Source organism: Alexandromys fortis, unplaced genomic scaffold, assembly GCF_014885135.2.
Source record: "Alexandromys fortis isolate MF-2015 unplaced genomic scaffold, M_Fortis_MF-2015_v1.1 scaffold_97, whole genome shotgun sequence".
Lineage (NCBI taxonomy): Eukaryota > Metazoa > Chordata > Mammalia > Rodentia > Cricetidae > Alexandromys > Alexandromys fortis.
Genome location: NW_026067981.1, coordinates 1,410,864 through 1,437,691, shown reverse-complemented (window position 1 = coordinate 1,437,691; position 26,828 = coordinate 1,410,864). Strand labels below are relative to the sequence as shown.

Below are 26,828 nucleotides of genomic sequence, written 5' to 3'. Positions count from 1 at the left end.
GGTGGGGAAGAGACAGAAATCTTTAATAAATAAATAAATAAAGAGAAAGAAATAATAGCATAGAAGCAGATCAGTAAGAGAACAAAAAAAGCCAAACAAAGCATCATGAGGCAAAACGATTTTGTTTTGTGTTGGCTGTCTACTGCTGGGCATGGGGTCTACCCTTACGTGTGGTTAATATACCCAGTGAGACTCCATTGGAGAGGAGCAATAAAAAAGAACTCTTGCCCAGCAGTAGTGGTGCATGCCTTTAATCCCAGTCCTTGGGAGGCAGAGGTAGGCAGATCTCTGTGAGTTTAAGGCCAGCATAGTCTACAGAGTGAGTTCCAGGAAAATCAAAGCTACACAGAAAAACCCTGTCTCAAAAAAAACCCAAAAAGAACTCTTATTTTTTAATATTAAAAGGGGGTTTGCCCCTACTGGGTTGTCTTATCCGGCTTTAATATGATCAGATATGCCTAGTTTTACTGTAACTTGATATGTCATGCTTGGTTGATATCCCTGGAGGCCTGTCCACTTCTGAAGAGAATGGAGGAGGAATACATCTGGGGGAGAGGGGCTAGCGGGCTGCAGTTAGGATGTAATATATGAGGGAAAAAAGTCTTAATAAAAGGGGGCTTGTTGACCAGCTATTAGTTAAATATTCTCAGAAAAGAGCACCATTCTTGTCTTCGTTTTACAGTTTTGTTGTTTGTCCTAGAGTCACGCGGAGGAAGGAAGAGCCAGCATTTACCAGTCTGTATTCACCAACTCTTCCAAAGAAATGATGTGTTTTCCAGACTTCCCCTATCCTGATGACTTCCCAAACTACATGCACCACAGCAAACTCCAGGAATATATAAAGGCATTTGCTCAGAAGAAGGATCTTTTAAGATACATACAGTTTGAGGTAGGACCTTGTACCCAGTACCACTGGTATTATAAGAATGAATCCGCGAAGATGGAAGGACACAGCATCAAACAGCATGTACCAAGTGTCTTGACTCCTCACCAGTTCTGTTATACTATAGAACATTTATGCACTCCCCCTCCTGCCCAGTTCTTCTCAGAAACTTTTTAAATCCCTTAGAAAATACTGTTGACAGATCTACCATCTTAGCAAAGTTCCCTACATCACTCTCTTCTGCTTGGAAAATAATTCAAAATTCTGTCGTCCAACATTTGGACTCCTGTGGGTTCAATATCAATGAGTCATGCATTGTCCAATCAAATGTGGCATTTGTTAGAAATCACGACATTATAAAAAGAGTATCAACGTCAATGAGCCCTCTTAGCCCATTATATTCCTCCTTAATGAGTCTTAAAAGAGTTATGAAGTGAGGCCCTTGTTTCGGTAACTGGCAATAATGTTTTATATTTGTTTGAAAGCCCTGTCTTAATTAATTAGTGTTAAATGAAAACTGCACATATATAGTAGAGGAAACAATTGACAAAATTATGACTTGAGGCTGTATTTACATAATTATTTTCCATGCGGTAGTTCCAAATATATAGTTAAAATTAAAATGTCCAGCTATCATTTTTTTTTAAAGTTAAAAAAGCAAGGTTAATTGAAAAGTAAAGAACCAGCTGCCTGGAGCTGGAAAGTACCCCAAAAGGCCTTTTATTGCGTTTATCTACCCATTCATCTACTGTGGAATTCCAAATGTCAAAAATTGCCTTGATTTGTGGCAGTAATATCTACAAACATTAGTCATGCTCCTGATTCATGCTTATATCATGATATGGTTATATAGGAAGAGAGAGAGAGAAAGAGAGAGAGAGAGAGAGAGCAATGTTGAAATAAGAAGCGGCGGGGCTGCGTCCCCAACACCCCAGCCGCTTGGCTAGCTCATGCCCGAAATAACAACACACAAACTGTATTCATTTAAGAACTGCTTGGCCCATGAACTCTAGCCCTTACAGGCTAATTCTTGCACCTGGACTAGCCCATTTCTAATGATGTGTGTAAGCACCCCAAGGTGCACTTACCGGGAAGATTCTAGCCTCCGTCCATCGTGGATCTGAGCTTCATGCCTCTGCCTCAGAGTGCAGAGCTATCGCGTCTACCCGGGAGAGCTGAGCATGGCGTCTCTCTGGAAGCAGAGCAGAGTCTGACCTCACTTCCTCTTCTGCCCAGAATTCTATTCTGTTTACTCCTCCCATCTATGTTCCAAGCCATGAGGCCAAGCAGCTGGTTTATTATAACTTAACCAATGAAATCAACAGATTGATATATGACACTCCCACATCAGAGCAAGACAGAGAGAGGGAAGAAGGGAGGGAGGAAGGTGAAGGAAGAAAAATAAGCCAAGAAAGAAACATAGAAGGAATGCTTTTTACTTGTTTTCTTGCAGACTCTGGTTTCCAGTATAAAGAAATGTTCTAGCTTCTTGGCCACTGGCCGGTGGGTGGTTATTACTGAAAAGGATGGGAAGCAAGATTCTCTGCTCTTCGATGCTGTGATGATTTGTTCAGGTCACCATGTATACCCCAATATGCCAACTGACTCTTTTCCTGGTAAGCTTGAAATATATATAATAATAATAATGGGATTTATAGGCCAACATCTAGGGTTGAAGGATATCTTTCCCCAATAATTATATTTAAATTACCAGAAACATCAAACGTAAAAAGAATATGTATGGTTATATGAAAAATATAATAACTTATTCCCTAATCCCCAAAGTCCAAAGACTGTACAAATGACAGACAGACAGACATGAGTTCTTTTTTTTTTTTTTTTGTGATTTTTCAAGACAGGGTTCAGACATGAGTTCTTATGTTACAGATCATAATGCAAATTTAAGTTCTAGCACACATGGGGTCTTTGAACACTTGTATGCAAAAATGTGGGGATCTGCCAGAAAATTAAAGTAAGATTCTTCTTTTTGCCTTCATTTGCAATTTACAAGGGAATTTTAATAATCTCAATGTTGTGTGTTACGCATGCAAAATTTATATTTTGATGTGTGTGCATATGTATGTGTGCATGTACATGCATGAGTGTGTGTGTGTATCAAAAGTAGTAGCTGTTGTTGCTGTAGCAACAACAGCACATTCAGTTGCTGTCTTAGTTTGCTTTTCTATGGCCGTGATAATACACTGACCAAAAGAAACTTGAGAAGCAAAGGGTTTACTTCAATATACAGTTTATAGTCCACTGTGGAGAGAAATTGAGGCAGGAACCTAGAGGCAAGAACTGAAACAGATATCATGAAGGAATACTGTTTATTGTTCCCTGTTGACTGAGGTTTCTGTCCCACCAGGCTCCACAGTTGTTAAGTCCCAAAGAAATCACACAGAAGCTTTCATTAATTATAAACTGATTGGCCTAGTAGCTCAGGCTTCTTATTAACTCATAACTTACATAAGCCCATAATACTTGTCTGTGTTAGCCACGTGGCTTGGTACCTTTCTCGGCGAGGCAGTCACATCTTGTTTGCTCTGTGTCTGGCTTCCTCTCTCTCTGGGTGATGACTGCAGACTGAAACTACCCTCTTCCTAGAATTCTCATTGCCCTGCCTCTACTTCCTGACAAATCAGCATTTATTAAACCAGTACAAGAAGCAAATCTTCACAGGGTAAAACCACTGTCCCACAGCAATTCCCGTGGCTCACTTAACTTGCTTTTCTATGCAGTCCAGAACCACCTGCCCTGAGGTGCCACTGCCCACTCTAGGCTGGGCCCTCCCATGTCAATCATGAATCAAGTAAATGCTCCACAAGCTTGCCTACAGGCCAATCTGATGGAAGCATTTTCTGAATTGAGGTTCGCTCATCCCAGATGATCCCAGCTTGCATTAAGTTGACGAAAATATTAACCAGAACAGATGCCATCCAAAAATGAAAAAGTGATATCAAGGAAATAAATACACTCAAAAATCTTCCTGCCCTCTATTCCATTTTTCAGCCTCCCTTCCTTCTACTCTTCATCATCCCTCCCTCCCTTTCTGTCATTTTCATCATCTTTTAACACATATAGTATTGTCACCCAGAAAAATATTGTGCGTAAATTCTTAAAAACAGACTAAGCATTTAGCATATGCAATAGCCTGTAGATAGTATTTAAAGAATTTATTATTATTATTATTAAAATGGAAATCATAATATCTCAAAAATTTTAAGATTCCCCAGAAGTAATCATTTCAGAGTTTACTGGCAAAACTCACTACAAGTACATTTTAACTATGGGATTTTTTTAAGTGTGAAAGTGTGTTTTCAAAATTTTTGAAAATCATCTTAGGCCTAGAGCACTTTCAAGGCAAGTTCCTGCACAGTCGGGATTACAAGAGCCCAGGAGATTTCCAGGGGAAGAGGATCCTTGTGATTGGCCTGGGGAACTCAGCATCTGACATTGCTGTTGAACTCAGTCGTCTGGCTACACAGGTATGCAACAAAGAGGTTTTCTGGGAATAAAACTAGAATAGAAATATGCCATTAAGTCAGCCTGGAGGCTGGGGAAAGAGTTTCCACAGCATATTGTCTGCTTTGTGAGACCTTTCAGTCATGAGGATTTGAGTGAGCTCTTCTTCCAGAGAAGGAAGACAGACAATCTTCCTTGATATAAAGATGTTTGTTCTGCTGAAATGGAGGCAAATGTCTGAGCGTGTGGATAAGTGCGCATGTAAACATTTACCTTTTGTTCTCATTTTATATTTTAGTAGCTTTCAAATTAGCTGGTTCTTAGGCTCCATCCTTATTTACTTAACGTTTCTTACCACCTACCACTTGAAAGACACCTCTGGAGCATCACACAGCCTGGCTTTTACCATCATTCATCAATTCACTCATTCGGAAACAAGCATTCAGCAAATGCCAGGTGCTATTGTGTGTCAAAATTATGCTAAATTAAAACTAAAGATATGGGCTAGACTAGAGTATGACTTTAAGGAGCAATCAGTGGGTGGAGATGAGGTGATAAGTGTATATACCATCTCCGAAGGAAGTGACGAGTCTCCTGTGGAATTAGGTGTGGCAAAAAGAACAAAGAACCTAATTTAACCTGGATAAAGTCAAGGAAAGCTTCCAGAGGATTCAAGTTGTTGGGACTAGTAGAGCCCCGAGAACCTTAACGTATTTTCAAGCAAGCAGATACTAAACAAGTTAACTCCTAAATGTATGGGAAGAAAACTTTGTTTTTTAAAACTAAGAATCTCCCTGAGTGATCACAAAGATAGTAAATACACTACAATTGGCTTGGCAGGCTGAGATGACTTCCATAGCTTGGGTTGAACAGATGCTTTGCGTGCACGTGTGCAGGGAAGACTAGGAAAGGGGAGGAGGGGCAGACAACAGCATTATCTGTGCATCTCATCAATCTAATTACAGCTTCCTATTTAGCTCCGTTTCCCAACTCAGTCCAACCTCGTCTACTGCCCACAGCTTCTAGGGTTCTCTCGGTTGACAAGTCTCTACCTGCCATCTTAGTCTATGACCTCATAAAAATTAAACCAAGCCCAGGTGGCTACAGAGGCTTCTGATACTGTATGTTGTGGTTATAATTCTTTGAACTGCTCTGCATCAGTGCTTTGGAGTGGTGGCGAAGGACTCTTACCTCCCTCTAGCTGCAAAGGTAGTGTGTTCATCGAGACTCACCTCTTAGAAAGTGTTCCTAACTGGACATTGAAGGAGACACACAGATATGCCTCCAGAGGACTGTGTTGTGTTTATTTATTGGTCACGGAGGGATGTTGAAATCTGTATTGTCTCTCCCAACCAGGTCATTATCAGCACCAGAAGTGGTTCCTGGGTCATGAGTCGGGTTTGGAATGATGGATATCCTTGGGACATGGTCTATGTAACCCGCTTTGCATCCTTCCTCCGGAATGTCCTTCCTTCATTTGTCTCTGACTGGTTATATGTCAAGAAGATGAACACATGGTTTAAGCATGAGAACTATGGGCTGATGCCTTTAAACGGGTATGCCAAATTGTACATATTTTATCCTTCAACCTAAGAGAGTACTGGTTTAGGTTGTTTCTACCTGGTTCTAACTTTTGCTATTCCATTGAGTCTAATGGGAATAAATTAACAATTTCTCAGATGACACAGTTTAAACCAAAGGTCATACGCAGGTTAGAAATTAGTCCAGAAATGTGGTGGATATGCAAGGTGAAGGTGGATAAGGCAAACAGATCATCCTGACAAACAAAATTCACTTAACTACAATCTATTACATAGAACATAAGGGCTGAACAATCTCAAATTGGATTTTTTTGCAAATATCTATGTTTATAGATAAGTGAGGATACCAATAACAATGTCTACTTCTGAAGATAGTAATATTTAGAGAGATAAATATACATTTTTAATTTACTTTATTAATTATATTTTAAAACTTACAAATGCAGGTTCTTCTTAGTCTCAGATTAGCCAATGTACTATAAATTAGCATGTCTCGGCAAATAGAGGACCCAGAACAGAAGTAGACGCTCCTTTCCACATTCTGAACATTTTGAAAAGCATGGAATATATAAAGCCATGGAGATATCTTGATAGAACTGATGTGACCTGTAAAATTAATAAGATTCATTCCTTTACTTCTTATCCAGATAGTGCTCAGTACACACTAACTGGGGAAGCTCGGTGGATAGAAAAGTCAGTGTATTCATAGGGAAAAAAAAGGAATATTTGGTGGGTAAGAAAGTTTCACAGAAATCTTCCCTTCTGGCCCATGCCAGCCAAGAATTCCATTTGTTTGGAGAAATGTGCTAAGGAAAGCTAGGAGGAACTGTGAATCAGAACACCAAACACCACATTAAAGAGCCAGAGCTCTTGCCCTACCCAGATTTAAGGACTGCCTAGACGCACAAGGAGATGAAATGTTGAATTTATGTGTTTAGAATTTTTTTTAACATAATAAAAGTTACAAAATTTGATCTCGTTAAAATGGTTTATCTTGCAAGAGCAACTATAATTTATAATGGGGCTTTACCATTTAGACAGGAAAAAGCCAGTCTTAGAAATCCACTCATTCTCAGCACTAAGCTCCCCCTTTGAAAGGGCTCCAGAGACCCTAAATTGAAGTTGACATCTTTTCATTCCTCCCTTGGTTGAGAGGAGAACAAGGAGAGAAAACAGGTATGTTGTGATCTCCTTGTTAGCTTCCTAATAAGGCAAAGGGAGAGGGGACACAGTTACAGAGGGGAATAACAGTGTGGAAATAGAGAAATAAATACCAATATTCGCAGAGTTTCTATGTATGTGAGATACTTAGAGAAAATTCCAGAATCTCTGAAGAAAACTTATGTCAACATGAAATATGTTTCGTGAAAAAAATTCATTGCCATAAGTTTGATAAAGTACAGTATTAAAGGTGATTTCTTTCTTTGTGAAAGCAAAGAAGTTGATAGAAGAAGACCAAACATGGTGGTAAGATATCCCATCATCGAAAATCTAATTTCACTATGCAAGGCCTTCCAGTTATAATAGTAGTTAACATGCAACGTTCTTGTCCGTGTTTAGTACTGCTTTGGTAGTCAGCCATTCAGTGATAATGTCCCAGTTGTTTGCCGTTATCCCAGTTATACACATAGAGAAACAAACACAGGGCAATGTGGCTGGTAATAACTGCGTGCTGTCTAGCTTTAGACTCTGTTTTATTAACTAATTTATTGTATCAAGACTTCATTTTTATTTTTCATTTTTATTCTCATCTATTTGGTGAGTCTCCAAAGAATATAAATGCACATAATATAATTTTGTCTCAAAGGGCAACAAGAAAATTTTGGATAAATTCTTACAAGTATTCATAAATGGGAAAGGAATTCCCACGAGAGAATAGCTTCTAGGGGGTCCTCGCATTGGTGCATAACTGAACAAACATGGCTGCAATGGTGTGGGCTGTTGCAGGGATTTCATGAAAATGGCCATTACAGTCATGGTGCTTCCCTTTCACACCTGCACAGTCCTCTCAGGAAAGAACCCGTGTTCAATGATGAGCTCCCGGCCCGCATCCTATGTGGCACCGTGACCATCAAACCCAGTGTGACAAAGTTCACAGAGACCTCCGCTGTGTTTGAGGATGGGACCGTGTTTGAGGACATTGACTGTGTCATCTTCGCAACAGGCTACGGTTATGCCTATCCCTTCCTGGATGACTCCATCATCAAAAGCAGAAACAATGAGGTCACCTTGTACAAAGGCATCTTCCCTCCTCAGCTGGAGAAACCAACCATGGCAGTGATTGGCCTTGTCCAGTCCCTTGGTGCTACCATCCCCACAGCTGACCTGCAGGCACGCTGGGCTGCTAAAGTGTTTGCAAGTATGTGGGTCATTCTATTTTTCATTCACTAAGACAATAATTGCCTACTGTACGCTGATGACTGTGGTAGGGATCCAACTGGAACAAGGCAGGCACGCAACTTGACTTCACAGATGGGGAGGAATGAGGAGGGGATGTTATCATAGGAGAAGTTTCAGGATGTTCTGGTAAGGAGAGCTAGTCCCGGATATATTTGTTCCATCTAAACAACATGAATCAAGCCACAAATATGAGGAACTGCACTGAATGTATGAAGAACCAAAAACATTTTTAAAATTAAAGACAGGTGTGCCAATAAATAGAGAACCAAACAAAAGCCCATAGGGGTTTAATAAGCTGTATCAAAGAACTTGACCTTGTGACAGTGAAGTTGGGAGGAGTTTGCAAGGTTTTATGTAAGATAAAGGCAATAGAGCAATAGCTGTCATGCTAGGGTACATATACTGAAGGGGTGCAGGGGCCAGGGGTGGTGGGCATGCCAGAAACCTACCATTACCTCCGTGTGACCATCATGTCCTCTCACACTGTTGAAAGTTTTCTTTCCTTCTTTTTTCCCATTGTAGACCACATAGTCTCAAGGGGCTACAAGAATCTTACATGGGGACATACATATTACATGGAGAGAGGCGGTGACTTAAATATACTGATTTAATGGCTACAATACTGTTGATCATCTTGATCATGAAAAGTGTCTTCTTATTCAATGGCTAAAAAATCCTAAACAGCAAAAATATAACTTTTCTAACATACTACTCATTAAAAACTCATACTGAGGAAAATATGAAAACCACAGAATGAGTTTAAAATGCACTGTGAATACATATGCTTTTATTTCAACTGTACCATGAAGAATGATTTTTCAAAAATATTGTCATGCCAAGATCTCCTGAGTAAATTGGGAGCATGGGGACTTTGGGGGAAGATTGAAGGGGAGGAGAGAGGCAGTAAGGGAAGCAGAGAAAAATGTAGAGCTCAATAAAAATCAGTAAAAGAAAAACTGTTCAAAGCAAAAAAAAAAAAACCTAAGACAGCCATACATGCAAGCAAAACACTCATAAAATAATACTAAAAAAAATATTGTCATGAAATCTTAAATAAGAACACTCTCCTATACAATGGTTCCACTGTCTTTTATTCTTTATTCTTTTTTCTTTTGTATTGACTTTATTGATTTATACATTTTCCCTGTCCTCTTCCTTTCTCTCCTCTCCCCTTCTACCCTCTTCCATAGGGATCCCCATGCTCCCTATTTTCTCAGGAGATCTTGTCTATTTCCCATGTAGATTAGATTCATGTATGTCTCTCTTAGGGTCCTCTTTTTTTTTTAGTTTCTCTGGATTGGGGATTTGTAGGCTGTTTTTTTTTTTTTTTTTTGCCTTATGTCTAAAAGCCACTTATATGTGAGTACATGTTTTTTTCTTTTATTCTTACAAGCCCAACTGTGTCTCCAGAGCCTGAATTCTTATGAGAATGTTGGATACAGTTCAGAAACCTAGACAACTTACCTTAAACAAAGAACATCATTTATTCATTTGACAAATACTCATAGAACTCTGCCTTATCACTTACTTAGGTCATAATTCTAAATCAGACAGGAATTCTGATCTCTCTCCCTCTAGTGAAATACATGGCAAATAGTAGCCACAGGATGCTATCGAGCAAACAGTCTATGTGGTGTTCATGCACCACAAACATCATAGCAACCTCCTTCCACTGTTAGAGTGGTAAGTAACTTACAACCAGTCACAAGAGGTAAAGTTGCAAAGAAACCAAAGCTTGTGGGCCATCCCTCATTAAATATCTAGATGAATGCTGACATCAGAAGGTGGCTTCTCTTATTATTTATTTCACTTACAGTGGACTTTAGTATCAACTATTATTCCAGATTACTACTTGAGGGAAATTTTAATGGTGGATATATATGAGAATCCTGGACACAATTACCCCATTATATGGAATGAGGTATTTCAGAGGTATGCTGAGGACCAGGCTCTGCGTGATGTTACACAAGCATCAAGGAGGTTGGGTAACTAAAGCTGCAAGCATCTCTGCTGATAGTTACACACAGGCTGGCTTGTCCATCCCCACAAGAGCATTTGCCTCCCAGGTCTCTGTATTTGTGAATTGTCATTTGGCTAATGACACCAAAGAGAGCTCTTCTTAAGACAGAACGTTTTTATTAAATAAGATCGCTTTATTATAATGAACACATAAATAAAAATACCACACGGCTAAATTAAGGTAGCCACTCGAACACTTTTTATGGATTTTTATGGATTTCATAAATAATGAATCCCATTCTGTGTCATTATCAAGAACTCATGTCATTGTCTTTTCCGTGTCTCCCTCCCCATATGTTTTCCAGACACATGCACGCTGCCACCTACAGATGAAATGATAAATGACATCGATGAGAAAATGGGCAAGAAGCTCAAGTGGTGAGCACTTACACTCGCTAAGCCAATGAGTTCTCAGGTTTTTCTTCATGCATAGAAAACACCAATAAGGTTTTTAATGTTGCCAACCATAACAGTTCATTGCTTTTAAAAAAAAATCTGGCTGTAACTGATCTACATTAGGTGGAAAAATACTCTCTGCTCCTGTCAACTTAGGAGAGAGTGATTTGGCCCTCCAGGGAGGATGTGAATACTATAGAGATAACTGAGGTCTGCAAACAGAGTTAGCAGCCAGAAGCTTCCTGTAAGACACCTCCCTGGGTGCTGGAACCTTCCTGTACCACAAAACAGCAGTTCAGAAACCATGGAATCATGTGGTTCCAAATGTCCATAGTAATGAGGTTAGGAAGTGACTCCACATCTTTCCCCAAAAGCACCCTCTCTTAAAGAAAACTAGTCTTAAAGAAAACTAGCTGGCTAGCAATTGAGCAGTAGAATCTAAATTGCTGTTGATACATTCTAATAAAAACACATCTATTCAGTTCAGCTACCTTTGTGTATTCTGGAGAAGAGCGTATTCACTTCCAAGTTCGTGCCTTTATGTGGCTAGGTCTAAATGTACTTTTTCAGGTTAATTAGTCCATAAAAGAAAATTCCTCTTAAATTACATATCAAAATCTGTTCAAAGTACGATTAAATACAGGATCCCGGTTGGATAAATAAACAATTGTGTAGGAAGTTTGTTTCCTCTTTCCAGCCTCCAGCATACCATTCAGTGAATGTCCTGGGGTAGATGGACATCAGCTCGGGAGTCTCGAGGGGAAAAGAAATGGACCCCTCAGTCCCCACTTAACCTAACCTAACCCAAAGGGCACATCTCAGAGGTGAGCCCCTATACTGCTAATACTTCGGTTAGACGTGAATACAAGTAAAAAGAATGGGGGGAAGGTTCAAATGTCAGTGACAATCTTCTTTAAGTCCCATGAGGGCACGCTCCAACTGAAAAGATGTCATGACTGACTTACCTTACAGCAATGCTAGCAGCACTGAAGCTATGCAAAACCTAAACTTCAAATGAACCCGCCTAAGAATCTAACGTGGGCAGGCTGGATGGAATGTGCAAGCGACATCAGTTACAGCACTAATGCTCTATTTGCATCCATGACAGTCATTTGGCTTTTCTGTCCTCAGGTTTGGCCAGAGCAACACTCTGCAGACAGATTACATCACATACATGGATGAGCTGAGCTCCTTCATAGGCGCCAAACCTAACCTACCCTGGCTCTTCTTGACTGATCCCCAGCTGGCCCTCGAGGTGTACTTCGGCCCTTGTAGTCCATACCAGTTTCGATTGATGGGACCAGGAAAGTGGGATGGAGCCAGAAATGCCATCTTGACCCAATGGAAGAGGACAGTGATGCCAACCAGGACAAGGGCTGTCGGTGATGCTCAGAGACCCTGTCGTCTTTATGACTTGCTAAGAATGCTTTTCTTCCCAGTGCTCCTTCTGGCTGTTTTGTTCACCTTTTATTAAGGATAAAACTTTTCCAGTGCCAGAGTCTAGTCTAGAAGTGCAATCACAGAGTACAATATACAAACACATGTAGGCACACACAGTCGCCAAGGGCCCCTCCTTTCCTTCCGGCAGATGTGAAAGGAATCCTGGATCATTGGACTCAAAAGATAAATAAAATGGAAAGTACCCAGCCTATCTGTTCCTGATGAGAATCTTTTCTTTAATAGGCTTTTCACATGTTGAACTGAAGTTTGGGATGTTTGAGATAAGGAAGAAGCAGAAGGGGAGTTGGAAAGGCAGAAGCAGACTTTCAGACTAGACAAGGTTTAAAGAACTTTGTAAGGGGTGTGTTAGATACTGCAGCAGCAACATGTTTTACACAACATCAGCTGAAATGTTTGACCATAAATGAATACGGGGAGATAGGGTTCTAGCACCACAACATCTTAAATAAGATGAACAAAGAGAAAATTTCTAGAAAGAGGGCTGGATGCATAGCTCAGTGAAAAGAGTGCTTGCCTGGCATGTGCTGTGTTCAACACCCAGGACTAGAGAAGACAGGAAAACATTTCCAATATGAACTTCAAAACCAAGATGGCCACACTCATGAATTCCATCAAAAATTTGAGAAATCAATGATACAAATTATGTAAAAATTGATCAGAAAATGCAAGACAGATTATTCTCTGAAACTTAAGACCACAAAAGAAAATCTATATCAATATCCCTCACATACATATAAAAACATGCAAAAATTCTTTTTTATTTTTTCAAGACAGGGTTTCTCTGTGTAATAGTCCTAGCTGTCCTGGAACTCGCTTTGTAGACCAAACTGGCCTTGAACTCACAGAGATCCTCCTGCTTCTGCCTCCTAAGTGCTGAGATTAAAGGCATGCACCACACTACCTGGTACATGCAAACATTCTTAATAAATGCAAAATATAATTAACAGTTTATAAAATGAACAGCATTATCACCTAGTAAGACATTTCAGGAAGAGAATGCTGGCTTCAAGGATAACGTAATTCATCTTTCTAATAAACTAAACTGAAAATAAGAAAGCCATTTGAGCTCAATTAACATCTTAAATACAACAAAAAATGCCAAAATTCCATTAAAAATTATAAATTAGACTCCATCAAGATTAAGAACAGTTCCAATATCCCCTTGGGGGAAAATAATAAGTACATAGAGATCTTTGGCAGCTATACTAATTTTATATACAATAAAAGCAAGATGAATACTTCAAACTATCAACTTGAAGATATAAAACAGAGACGAGAAACACTAGATTTGAGGAAAAAATCTGTAGCAGTGTATCCCAGTAAACAAGGGGTTTAAATAGCGTTATAACACTTGGTCCTGAGTAATAGCAGACACAATCATGGCCTTTTCATTTTTACCATCCAGGGAAATAAAACGAAAGATCACTGAGGAGTAGCCCTAGAAGAATGCTGACTAAAGAGACATTTCATTTTTAGCTTTGAGAGCTTATTCTGATCAATGTGAAATCTGTATTTGTGTATATTTGTGGACTCGGGGTATATGATCAAATCTGATATAAGAACTCTACCAAACTATTGAAGGAGGCCACTTGTTAGTTCCCAACCACTTAGCCCCAAGGTAATCACACAGAAACTATATTATTAAACCACTGCTTGGTCCATTAGTTTATTATTGGCTAACTCATATATTTATTTAACCCATTTCTATTAATCTGTGTATCGCCACGTGGCTATGGCTTACCTGCTAAAGTTCAGGCATCTGTCTCCAGCGGAGTTACATGGGATCCCTCGGATTCCACCCTTTTTTCTCCCAGCATTCAGTTTAGTTTTCCCGACCTAGCTAAGTTCTGCCCTGCTATAGGTCCAAAGCAGTTTCCTTATTCATTAATGGTAATCACAGCATACAGAGGGAAATCCCACATCATCTCCCTTTTTCTGTTTAAATATAAAGGAAGGTTTTAACTTTAACATAGTAAAATTACATATAAAAAAACAGGTATCAGGCAAGAATTACAGTTACAATATTTACAGTTATTTTATCTTTTATCATAACTAAGAAAAACTATAACTATAAATTCTTCAACTTCATAAAAGACTCCAGAAGGTTATACTATTACCTAAGTAAACAGGAAGTGCCTTGTAAGCAACTTCCAAAACTCTAGAATTGACAGAAACTTCTGGATACCTGGACAGTCACCCAAAGTTCTTCTGTACCTTTGGGACATCCATTTTCAGCCTACAGGCCCACGGTATCTAGCAGACTTTTCCATAAAGCAGGAAATTTCAAAGACATTTCTGCCTATATTGGCAGTGTGTCAGTCATTTTCTTCTGTGCCCTGCAGGATGTTTGGCAGACTCTTTTATGAAGCAGAAACACTGAAGGATGGTCTCACCTATAGGCAAGTTCAGCAGTCATTTCTCTGCGGGTCCTACATATCCAGTTCATCAGGCAGTCAAGGAAAGAGCAGTTTATTGCCCAAATGGCTAAGCATCTCCATAATTATGGAGCTTCTTCAATGCCCATCTTCCTCTTAAAGTAGATTGTGCAGCCAGGTGCAGATGTGTCTCACTGTCATGAAAAGTCCTAATTTCTTAAAACATTTAAATGCCATATTCTAGAGGTCTCTGAAAGATCTGAAGAATACCTAACTGAAATATATCTCTACATATCTAGAAAACCTAACTAACATGACTATAAGCTTGACTATTATAGATGACTATCTATTAACCTGTATTTAATTATACATTACATTTTTTAAATGAGCTGCACAAACACAATACCTTAATCAAGAGCATAAATATATATACTAAAATTGACCTTAAGTTTGTATCAATAAACCAAGATCCATGCCAATGCAAATCTCTATAGCATATCCCCTTTAAATGCAAAGAAACATTATAAACAATATTTGGAAATATGAGCATAACTCTTCTCCATACTGCTTCCTGCTGTTTATTGGCCCAAATAAGTTTTTGAGGGGTGTTCAAGGCAACCTTTCAGGGGATCTTGGTCCATCAAATCATAATAGTCTAGAAGCAATCCACAGGTTCTCAACCTCTGTGGAAACAAAAGAAGAATCTCTCTCCCAAAGCAACATATCCTTAGACTCAAATTCTGAAGTCAAGATACCATTATGTTGGTTTAACTTAGCAGTACGTAACTATGAAATGTCCCTCTGTAGTTAGCTCCTTCATAGTCAAAAAATTCAAAGAAAACACAGTAATATGCATAATCTAGACTCTGTGAATTTTCCATCTTTACATGGCTTGTTTTTACTCTGTTACTTTTTCTACATGTTTAATATTTATTTTATTATCTTTACTCCTTTAATCTGCCTATAGTCTATCTCTTCATAGACTTTGTTTTATTTTTTAAAAAACCATTTACTTCTTTTTATAACCCTCTGTATTATTTTTCTTCTCTCTCCCAAGCCTATGTACATTTATCCAGCACTGTGACACATTTATAGATCTGAATCTGCCCTATTGTGTATCTGAAATCCTTTTCTGTCCTAGAGAGCTTTTAAAATGGTAAGCAGCTTGGCCACAGCAGCTCTGGATGCTGGCTCTGCCTCCTTCTGCTTTTCAAAATGGCAGAATTACCATTACCACCAGCTGTGGGACTCTGGCCGCACTCAGCACTTTAACTCGAGAAGGAGCATGCAGCACATAAACCCCTTTTTTTCTGAGTAATAGCTAAATATGCAATACAGAGCAATGCACAGCCTGGAAATGTGTCTGTGTATGGAGCAGGAATCTATCATGTTCTCCTGCCTGTGTACTCCTAGCCATCCTGGTCCTGCTACCTGCTCAGGCAGGGGTCACTGAGCTGTGGATATGGTCCCAGCAGGCATACAAGTACCCAGGCCCACAAACACCATTTAAGTGCTTCATAGCTGGATCTCCAGAAAGAGTCAGAGCTCATGCTAGCAGCACAGCCCAGAAAGTCAGCATTTCAAAACAGCTGCTTTTTTCCTGCTACTGCTGAATCAGGAAAACTTCTCTTAAAGGAGCCATGTCTCTGCTTGCGTCTAGCAAACAGCCCAGCCAAGAAAATGCCACTACCAAACCATGCTTAACTTTGATCTTTGGTGTCTAGGATTCCTTTCCAAGCCCTGTCAGGTTTTATGTGGATTTAGTCTACCATGTTGGCATGCCAATTTGTAGGAGGAGGCTGCTTGCTAGGTCCCGGCTGCTTAGCCCCAAAATAATCACACAGAAACTGTATTAATTAAATCACTGCTTGGCCCATTAGCTCTAGCTTATTATTGGCTAACTCTTATACATTAATTTAACCCATTTCTATTAATCTATGTATCACCACATGGCTATGGCTTACTGGCTAAAGTTCTGGCATCTGTCTCCAGTGGGGCTACATGGCATCCCTCTGACTCTGCCCTTTTTTCTCCCAGCATTCAGTTTAGTTTCCCCCCACTTAGCTAAGTTCTGCCCTGCTATAGGTCCAAGCAGTATCTTTATTCGTTAATGGTAATCACAGCATACAGAGGAAAATTCCATATACCAAACAAAGTCTCTAACAGTTAAAAAAAAAAAAAAGAAAGAACCTTACCAGTCTATTATCGACCTCAGTCTAGCAGGTAAAATGTTCTGCTCTGTATCTACTGACACAAAAGTAACCACAATTTTACTGTCACACTTGACTGCAAACTAGCATAGAGTAACAAATATTAAATAAAAAATTATATATATATATACATATGCATATATATAATCTACAATCACATAAGTTTAATTTTCATTCTCTTCCCTTTGTTTTTTTTTACTGACATGACTGAATCATTTGCAAACATTTCTTCATTAATCTCTCAGGCATGTTTCTAACTATCATCATGATCCTGACCTACTTCACATGAGGAAATCAAAGCTTCCAGGCAGACCAAGGATTAAAGGTGAAGCTAATTTTCTTATACCTTGATCTGGTGTTCTTTCCAAAAGAAATTCGACTACTATTTCCTCCAAGCATCTCATTCTGACACTGAGAATCAAAAGAACACTTACGTAACTTGCTACAGACTAGCCTTCATGTATGAAATGGGTAGCACTCTTCATAAATATGGTTAAATTTATATTTTATTGATAAATGTACATATAATACTTATATATGCATACACACATATGTAATGCATATAGTATATATGTGCATGTGTATATACATTATACATGCATTATTAATACAAATAAAATAGGTCAAGTCTTATCCATGAGAAGTGCTTCCTACTTCACATATAAAGAGTATTACATGTGTATTTATGCACACATAATATATACAACATGAGTATGTGTATCTATATATAGGAAGCAATAAAAATAAAAAAGTGTAAAGGGAGTCAGTATTCTAACTCCAGCATCACTCAAAGGCCAAGCACATTAAAAATCTATGTCTTGGACTAGAGATGTAGTTAAAATATCTCCTGATTCAACCTGTAGTTGACACATACATCTTCCCTGTGTTATCTTGTCTCCTGTTTGATCACTCTGTGGACAGACCAGGCATTCATCCCCTCCCAAAGACCCTTTAGGTAACTGATGATCTCTAGCATTTTCTCAGTGTGGTGACCCCTCACTCACAGAGACAGAAACCAATCCTGAGCCACAGAAAGAGCCTAGTTTGAATTCAGGAGCCATAGCTAGCTGCTCAGCGACTAGAAGTAGGGTATCTAATTGATTCTAAGCTAGAGGCCTAATTAACTATTAAAATGCATAAAATGGGGGAGCAACTGATATCACCCTTAAAAATATTACTTTATGCCACTTGCCTAGGATGTGATTATAAGGAAACGTCTGACCTTATCTTGTCTGAGAGAAGGTCAGAAGACCCCATCTCAGAAAGGGTCCAACCCAAGGTCGAGAGGGAGGGAATGGTGCAGAGACACCAAAAGGAATCTAAACAGATAGGTGCTGCTAAGTTCTCCCTCTTTGGTCTATTATTCTTAGAACCTACTTTTTGTCTACTCATAGCTCCATAGGACTGTCCAGTCTTCATCAAAGCTATGAAAATGGAGATGTTACGTTCATTTTTTAGGTTATTGATCTCAGAACAATCAAGGCATACAAAACTATAATCATACATTTATACTTTTATATGCCCTCTCTTCCAATTGCCCCTTGCTGTGGGAATATTAGCCAGGATCCCTTGGATAAGACAAGAAAGAAATGCTTTTTCTTCTGATCCTACATTAGTTATGACAGCTATTTTCAAATTTGAAAAACCAACGAAGACAATGAGCATTTAACATACTTCAAAAAAACAAACTGCAATCAGTTGCTATGGCAACACAAAACCTATCTACAAAAGAATTGCAGTTAAATTAGTATCTCTTTGCTAGGAATATATTCAAGATCATTGCCACATTAACAAGCAATCACACTGCATTTGTTTTAAGAGAAATGCTTTTTCAAATTTTTCACGAATTTACCCTGTTGTTTAACACTGGAAGAACCAGGAGCGTCATTTCCGTACACGGCTTGCTTTTCCTGCAGTGTTATTATGGTCATACGTGTGCTTTTTATTGCATAAAATTTCATTTCACTTTTTGTCATCATGTGAAAGTTTTCTTGATAGAAATACGTTGCAAGACACTTAATGGTTCCTCATTGGTGAACGTTTAGATTATTTTGGGTTTTTTTTCTAATATTGCTAGTATTTGCTATAAACTGCTTCACGCTTGCCGATGTTGTTCACTTGTGCTCAAGAATTTCCAAAGCACATGCCCGGTTTCCTCTCCCGCCCGCTCCCTTTCTCTACCTTTCATTATCTATCTGGACTTTAACTCTCAACTTCATCTTCTTTGTCTTTTTGATAGTAGGGTGTTTTACTGGATTCCTCATCTAATGGTGCAACCTTCTGAGAGACTAGGAGAGTTCAAGCATTTAAACCGGGGTTAAGGATAGGGGAGCTTGTCAGCCTTCCACTTTTATAGTTCTAGCTTTTTCTTCCTTTCTTTTCCCCCTTGCTTCTCTATTTTCCGTTCCTCCCCGAGAGTTATACACGGCAAAGAGTCTCTTTAAACATCACTTGTCCTTTCAAATCACTTTCTCTTTTATATCATAGCAATTCTTCCCCAGTGTCTAAAAACTATTGAAATTCCTTTGCAGAGGTTTGTTTTCTAATCTGACTTGATACTTCTGCAATTTCCTGATAATCTAATTAAGCTGGAGGTTGTTCAACTAACCCCTAGTAGCTCCTTTGCCTCCGTCTTCTTCCTTCATGCAGTTTTCATCCTTTATCTCCACAGCATTGCATCTAGCACTGGGGAGAGACAGCAGGTGAAACCACAAAATGTGATTTAATGGTTTGTTATTTTACTCACTTTTTTTTTTTTTTTTTTTTACAGTTTTGGCATTCTCTGTCTTCAATCTGTACTAGGATTTTTTGTTTTGGTTGTTGTTCTTGGTGGGATTTTTGTTGTTTGTTATTTGTTGAGAAACCTTGTTTGTCCTCTGGGACATCTCAATTACTTCCTGAAGAGAGCCTATGAAGTCTTAGCTGGTTTTCCATCACCAACCCGGTGAATTCATTAGCAGGTAGCACGTGAGTAAATGTTAGCACCTGCGAGAAACTCACACCCTGGTGAGTTTGTCTAACAGAGAAAATTGCATATATTGGGATGCAATCAGAACTGAATGCTGGAAGCACCCAGACTGGGGTAGTCCGAGGATGTGTCCTGGAGTTCTAGAAAACAGCAGTAGCATGCACAGCTGCAACCTCAGGGAAACCATACATCACATCACTAGTTAGGAATCAAGATTGCTGCTGGCAGAAGTTATGTTGTCTTGTGAGAAAGGAATTGGGTGCAGCCTCAGGCTCTGAGCAATTTGAAGGGAAAGAGTCCTTGGCAGTAGAAGGTAACAATATTTCAAAGGTAAGCTTGTATAATGAGGGGAAGCCTCCAACCCAGCCTGAAGTTTGGATAGAGAAGAAACTGAAATCTGGTTAACAACTGCCTCCGAACTCAGCCTTAAGGGGTCTAAGTCAATGCTACTTCTTTTTAATTTTCCCCTTGACAAAACTAAGCAAGAAGCTGGTTATCTAGAAACGTTAGCTATAAGAGAAGCGTATTCTAGTGATAACCATAAGTTACTGTCTGTGTTGAGGTGTTACTCTAAGCTTTTGTTAATTCATGTCACTGACTGGTAATCCAGGAGACAAAACTCCAAACAACAATAAAATATCATTTCACAATTTCATTATACAAAAAGTCTGAGACAATTGGATAGAACTAGAGGCATGTAGAATTCTTAATGGTTAGAGGCAGATTATGCATATAAATATTCTGAAGAACATCTTGTCACTATCAGAAATGTGAACATATCTCAAAATTGGAAATATGCATAACTCAAAACTTTGCCATTTCACAGCTAGTCATGTATTACCAGAAAACTTTGAACAGGTACATAGTAAATAAGATCAAGAATGTTTATGACAGCATTCGTATTAGAAAAATGAAATAATCTAAGTATTCAATGAATAATAGTTAAATAAATTGTAATATGTCTATACAAAAAGTTTCAAATTGAAAATAAATTAAATAATTCACAGAATTCAGAAGCATGGAGCTAGGTGTGGTGGTGCTGTAGGGATGCCAAAGAAGAAAGATACAGAACTCAAGACCAACCTGGTCTACACAGTAAGTTTGAGGATAGCCTGAAATTTCATTGTGAGGCTATCTCAAAAAACTGAAAGAGAAGAGGAAAGAAAAAAATAAGAAAGGAAGGGTTAAAGAGGGGAAAACGGAGCTTACAGAGAGCATTGAGGAAAAATCAATTTGAACAAATATATACTTGTTGTGACATATCTTTATATTATTACATGTTGATTTGTACATATGTAGCAAAAATATAAAGAAATATGAAGCAGACTGGTATTTTCAGCCAACAATAAAAAGAATATAACCACAGAGTGGAACAAAGAAGGCTTCAGTTGGGTAGGAAGTACACGAATGTGAATAATTTCATAGCCTTTTGTATATCATAACTATTATATAGTATATTTATAAACGCTGAAAATAAAGTGAAATCTCTACCTTTGCATCGTGTATAAAGCTGTCTCAAAGTGGTAAGAAGCATAGTTTGGCATCAAAGTCATGTTCTTACAAAGAACATCAACAATAAAATGTTTTCTAGTAAAAGGCAAAATCAAGAAGAAAGTCATTCTTTCCCATAAGTATAGAAATAGAAAACTCCAAAGTTTCTTAAAGTGACTGAAAATCATTGAAGTCTTCCAGCTATGACTGGCTAGCATATATTGGGCCAGCATCTCCACTGATAGCAATTCTAACACTGCATACAATATTTTAAGTAAATATTTGCTATAAGTATTAGAGAACAACAATGACATCCAGTACAAAATTCTGAGGGGGAAAAAAAAAGTTTCCTAAGGATGGTCCAGGTGTTGTTTCACTTTCTGTTTGAGACATGTTTCAGTCAGAGAAAAGTAACCAGGGAGAGGCTGGACTTCTGGAAAATCTACGAGGCCATGAAGAAAAAAATATGTAGTTGACAAAAGGGCATAATTGAGTCAGGCATCAGATCTTTGATTGTGATTCAAGATGAGCTCCAGCCACCCTCCAATAAAGATAATTTAAGTCCTTTGTGGTAAAAATAGAATAAGAAGACTGCATGAGCCATGGGTCGGGAAAAGTACTTATTACCTTCAAAAGGAAACAAGGATTAACAGATGATTTTGCAACTGAAATTATGGAATCCAGAAGGCAATTAAATAATATCTTCTAAACATTGCCAAACTCTTTTTATGAGGCTACAATTACCCTGATACCCAAGCCACAGAAAGACATTACTAAGAAAGAGAATTACAGACCAATCTCTCTCATGAACATTGATGCAAAAATACTAAATAAAATACTGGCAAATTGAATCCAAGACACATCAGAAAAATCATCCAACATGACCAAGTCAGCTTCATCCCAGAGATGCAGGGATGGTTCAACATATAAAATCTTTCAACATAATCCACCATATAAACAAACTGAAAAGTAAAAACCATATGATCATCTCATCAGATGCCGAAAAAGCTTCAACAAAATGCAACATCACTTCATGATAAAGGTCTTGGAGAGAGTAGAGATACAAGGAGCATACCTAAACATGGTAAAGGCAATATACAGCAAGCCAACAGACAACATCAAACTAAATGGAGAGAAACTCCCAGAGATCCCACTGAATTCAGGAACAAGACAAGGTTGCCCACTCTCTCCATATCTATTAAATATAGTTCTTGAGGTCATAGCTAGAGCAATAAGACAACAAAAGGAGATTAATGGGATACACATCGGAAAAGAAGTCAAATTCTCACTATTTGCTGATGATATGATAGTTTACATAAGCGACCCCAAAAATTTTACCAAGGAACTTCTACAACTCATAAACACTTTCAGCAATGTAGCAAGATACAAGATTAACTTAAAAAACTCAGTATCCCTCCTGTACACAGATGATAAAAAGGCTGAGAAAGAAATCAGAGAAACAACACCCTTCACAATAGCCACAAATAGCATAAAATATCTCGGAGTAACTCTAACCAAACAAATGGAAGACTTGTATGACAAGAACTTTAAAACTTTGAAGAAAGAATTTGAAGACACAAGAAAGTGGAAAGATATGCCATGCTCTTGGGTAGGTAGAATTAATATAGTAAAAATGGCAATATTACCAAAAGCAATCTACGATTTCAATGAAATGCCCATCAAAATCCCAGCAAAATTCTTCACAGACCTCAAAAGAATGGTACTCAAAGCAAAAACAAAACAAAAAAAAACAGGATAGCCAAAACAATCCTGTACAATAAAGGAACTTCTGGAGGCATCACAATTCCTGACTTCAAACTCTACTACAGAGCTATAGTACTAAAAACAGCCTGGTATTGGCATAAAAACAGACAGGAGGACCAATGGAATTGGATCGATGATCCAGATATTAATCCACACATCTTAGAACAACTGATTTTTGACAAAGAAGCAAAATATATATATAATGGAAAAAAGAAAGCATATTTAACAAATGGTGCTGGCATAACTGGATATCAACATGTAGAAGAATAAAAGTAGACCCATATCTATCACCATTCACAAAACTCAAATCCAAATGGATCAAAGACCTCAACATAAAGCCAGCCACACTTAACCTTAAAGAAGAGAAAGTGGGAAGTACACTTGAACACATTGGCACAGGATACCACTTCCTAAATATAACCCCAGTAGCACCAATACTGAGAAAAACAATTAATAAATGGGACTCCTGAAACTGAAAAGCTTCTTTCTGTAAAGCAAAAGACATGGTCAACGAGACAAAACAACAGCCTACAGAATGTGAAAAGATCTTCACTAACTCCACATCAGACAGGTCTGAGCTCAAAAATATACAAAGAACTCAAGAACTTGGTCATCAAAAGAACAAATAATCCAATTTAAAAAATGGAGTACAGACCTAAACAAAGAACTCTCAACAGAGGAATCTAAAATGGCCAAAAGACACTTAAGGAAATGTTCAACATCCTAGTCATCAGAGAAATTCAAATCAAAATAACTCTCAGATTCCATCTTACACCTGTAAGAATGGCCAAGATCAAAAACATTGATGACAATTTATGCTGGAGAAGATGTGGGGTAAAGGGAACACTTCTGCATTGCTGATGGGAATGTAAGCTGGCACAGCTTCTTTGGATGTCAGTGTGGTGATTTCTCAGAAAATTAGGAAACAACCTTCCTCAAGACCCGGTAATACCACTTTTGAGTATATATCCAAAGGATGCTTAATCTTACCACAAAGACATGTGCTCAACTATGTTCTTGGCAGCATTGTTTGTCATAACCAGAACCTGGAAACAACCTAAATGCCCTTTGACGGAAGACTGGATAAGGAAAATGTCGTACATTTACACAATGGAGTACTACACAGCAGAAAAAAATAACAACATCTTGAATTTTGCAAGAAAATGGATGGAGCTGGAAAACATCATTTTGAGTGAGGTCACCCAGACCTAGAAATACAATTATCACATGTAATCACTCATAAGTAGTTTTTAAACATAAAGCAAGCCCACAAATCACAATCCCAGAGAACCTAGACAACAATGAGGACACTAAGAGAGACATACATAGACCTAATCTACATGGGTACTAGAAAAAGACAAGATCTGCTGAGTAAATTGGGAGCATGGGGACCTTGGGAGAGGGTTGATGGGGAGGGGAGAGGCAGAGAGGGGAGCAGAGAAAAATGTATAGCTCAATAAAAATCAATAAAAAACATCTAAAAACGCAAAATAAATTAAAAAAAACACTTTCTAAGTACTAGCTTTTAAAAAGTACTGCCAATCTAGAGTGCTATACATTTTTAAATGCCTTCAAAAAGGTAAAACAATTCATATTTAAAAATAAAAAACTAAAAGCAGTGCCCAAAAGACCCACACAAATGAAACTGATCCTGGAGGGAACATGAAATATTATGGGTTGGGTAGAAAAATATTGGTATCTCTTCGCATGAACATAGATGGTTTGAGAATAAAACATCTTGCACAGAGTTAAACACAGGAATAATTAAACATGTAATAATAAAACTAAAAATGCTGTAGGGGTAACAAGTAAATTGAGAATGTTTGAAACTCCTTTGTTGTCTTTTTTAAAAAAAAAAGAAAAGAAACATATCTTATACTTCAAAGGGGAAAGAATGTATATTTTAGTCCTTAAGGACACTTTTAAAATAGTAGCAAGAGACAAGCCAATAATATAATAAAGAATAAAAAATTTTATTAATCTAATTTGGCATAAAAGTACAAAATAGAACATATACTACAAATACAATATAAATAGAAATACAGGTAAAATGAAAACATATTAATTTTCCAATTAAAGAAAAAAATATCAAATTGAATTTTTCAAATAGACTTAGCTGTCGAACCCATTGTAAACGGATAAATCTGGAGAGGATGTTGATGTTTTATATGGAAATTGAGTCTAGGATGATGTTAGGATATGATGGCCTAGGAGAATGAGTAGATCATTCTGAGGACTTTGAATTTTTCCTGTTAATTATAAATAATTCTAGAGGTAAAGCTACTATTCCCAATGTGTCTGCGGAGAAGATCTGGGTATTATAATAAATAAATAAATAAATAAATAAATAAATAAATAAATAAATAAATAGCCTGACTCTTCCACTGACTCTCATTAAATTAATTATCCGACTTACTGCTGACAGAACACACCTATCACCACACCTGCTACTTCTGAGCTAGGTGGAATGTTTAAAAACATATCCTAAGACCTTAAGTGGCCAGAATTTAGAACCCTATTGTGTGAATTTCAACAGTTTCCCTAATTTGTCTATACATGGGATTTATCACTCAAACACTGCAGCCAACAAGGTTTACCCTTTCATGAGATTGTGAGAACAACCAAGCAAGCTGCTGTAGGCCAAGCTTAGACAACCTTTGGTGAGCTGGAAATACTTCATAAAGCATAGGACTTATCAAACGTCATATACCTCCCTCTCTGCTTCCAGATTCTGTCATCTGTTCTAGGCCATAGCTTCTACTCTGGTTTGTCAGTACAACCCCACAAAAATTCTGTTATTCAGAAATGTCATCAAGATCTAATCTGCAAGTACTCAAAGTCTTCCTAGGTATTATACCAACTACACAAACCAAATGAAAGGGGAAAATACACAAATTGTACTCTATCAAAAGTAAAACTTTTGCCAAAGAAATCCATGAAGTTAAGAGGTATGCCCCTGGAATGGAAGATGGTTAGTATCACACATTTTCTATGGGATTCATCTAGGATACAAAAAGAAGCCTCAGAAGTCAATATTAAGACTAACTGGAAAAACATCAGAGAGGACATTTCTTCCAAAAAGATATGTAAGTGATCATGTTCATATAAATATTGCCAATATTATTAGCTATAAGGAAAACCTAAATGAAACCACAAAGAGATTTCACTTCATATCCACTAGGTTGATTATAACCAAAACATGCATAATTAAATACAAGTGTTAGAAAGAATACAGAGGAATTGGAACCCTCATGCATTACTGGCAAGGATGTGAACTGATGCAGCCATTCTGGAAACATCTTGGAAGTTTCTTAAATGCCAACCATAGAGTTACAATACGATTCAGTGATTCTTTTATCCAAGGAAAATAAAAATATTCAACCACAAAAATTATCCAAGGAAAATAAAAATATATAACCACAAAAAAATTTATACAAATACATATAACAGCATTGTTCATTATAGGCAAGATATGGAAACTCCCCAAAAGTCTATCAATTATTGAATGAATAAATAAAAAGATAGTATCCATACAATAATAAACTATTCAAAAATAACAGTGAAGCCTTAATACATACTACAACATGGCTGAGCCTCAAAAATATTGTAAGTGAAAAGAGCCAAGCACCAAAAAGCATGAATTTTATGAGTCAGTTATAGAAGGCTCAAAATAGGCTAATCTAGCCAGGTACAATGGTGCACACCTTGAATCCCAGGTCAGATACAAATGGTTCTCTGTGAGTTCAAAGCTAACCTACTCTAGTGAAATCTAGTCCAGCCAGGGCTACAGAATGAGACCTTGTCTCAACAAAAAGAAAGAAAGACAGACAGATGGGAGGGAGGGAGGGAGGGAGGGAG

General features: G+C 37.9%; 1 protein-coding gene and 1 long non-coding RNA gene across 2 annotated transcripts in view; one reads left to right on the top strand and one right to left on the bottom strand.

The window, feature by feature from the left end:
* Nucleotides 1–12,318, top strand: part of LOC126511326 (putative dimethylaniline monooxygenase [N-oxide-forming] 6) — a 22,862-nt gene extending 10,544 nt beyond the window's left edge. The window contains exons 2-8 of the mRNA XM_050158396.1: nucleotides 701–889; nucleotides 2,337–2,499; nucleotides 4,226–4,368; nucleotides 5,702–5,901; nucleotides 7,890–8,245; nucleotides 10,611–10,683; nucleotides 11,833–12,318. Coding sequence (XP_050014353.1) covers nucleotides 701–889; nucleotides 2,337–2,499; nucleotides 4,226–4,368; nucleotides 5,702–5,901; nucleotides 7,890–8,245; nucleotides 10,611–10,683; nucleotides 11,833–12,175 — 1,467 coding nt within the window. The 3' untranslated portion in view covers nucleotides 12,176–12,318. The remainder of the gene's footprint in view (nucleotides 1–700; nucleotides 890–2,336; nucleotides 2,500–4,225; nucleotides 4,369–5,701; nucleotides 5,902–7,889; nucleotides 8,246–10,610; nucleotides 10,684–11,832) is intronic.
* LOC126511328 (uncharacterized) overlaps nucleotides 1–26,828 on the bottom strand; it is a 120,482-nt gene that overhangs the window by 88,813 nt on the left and 4,841 nt on the right. The gene's annotated exons all lie outside the window — the stretch shown is intronic.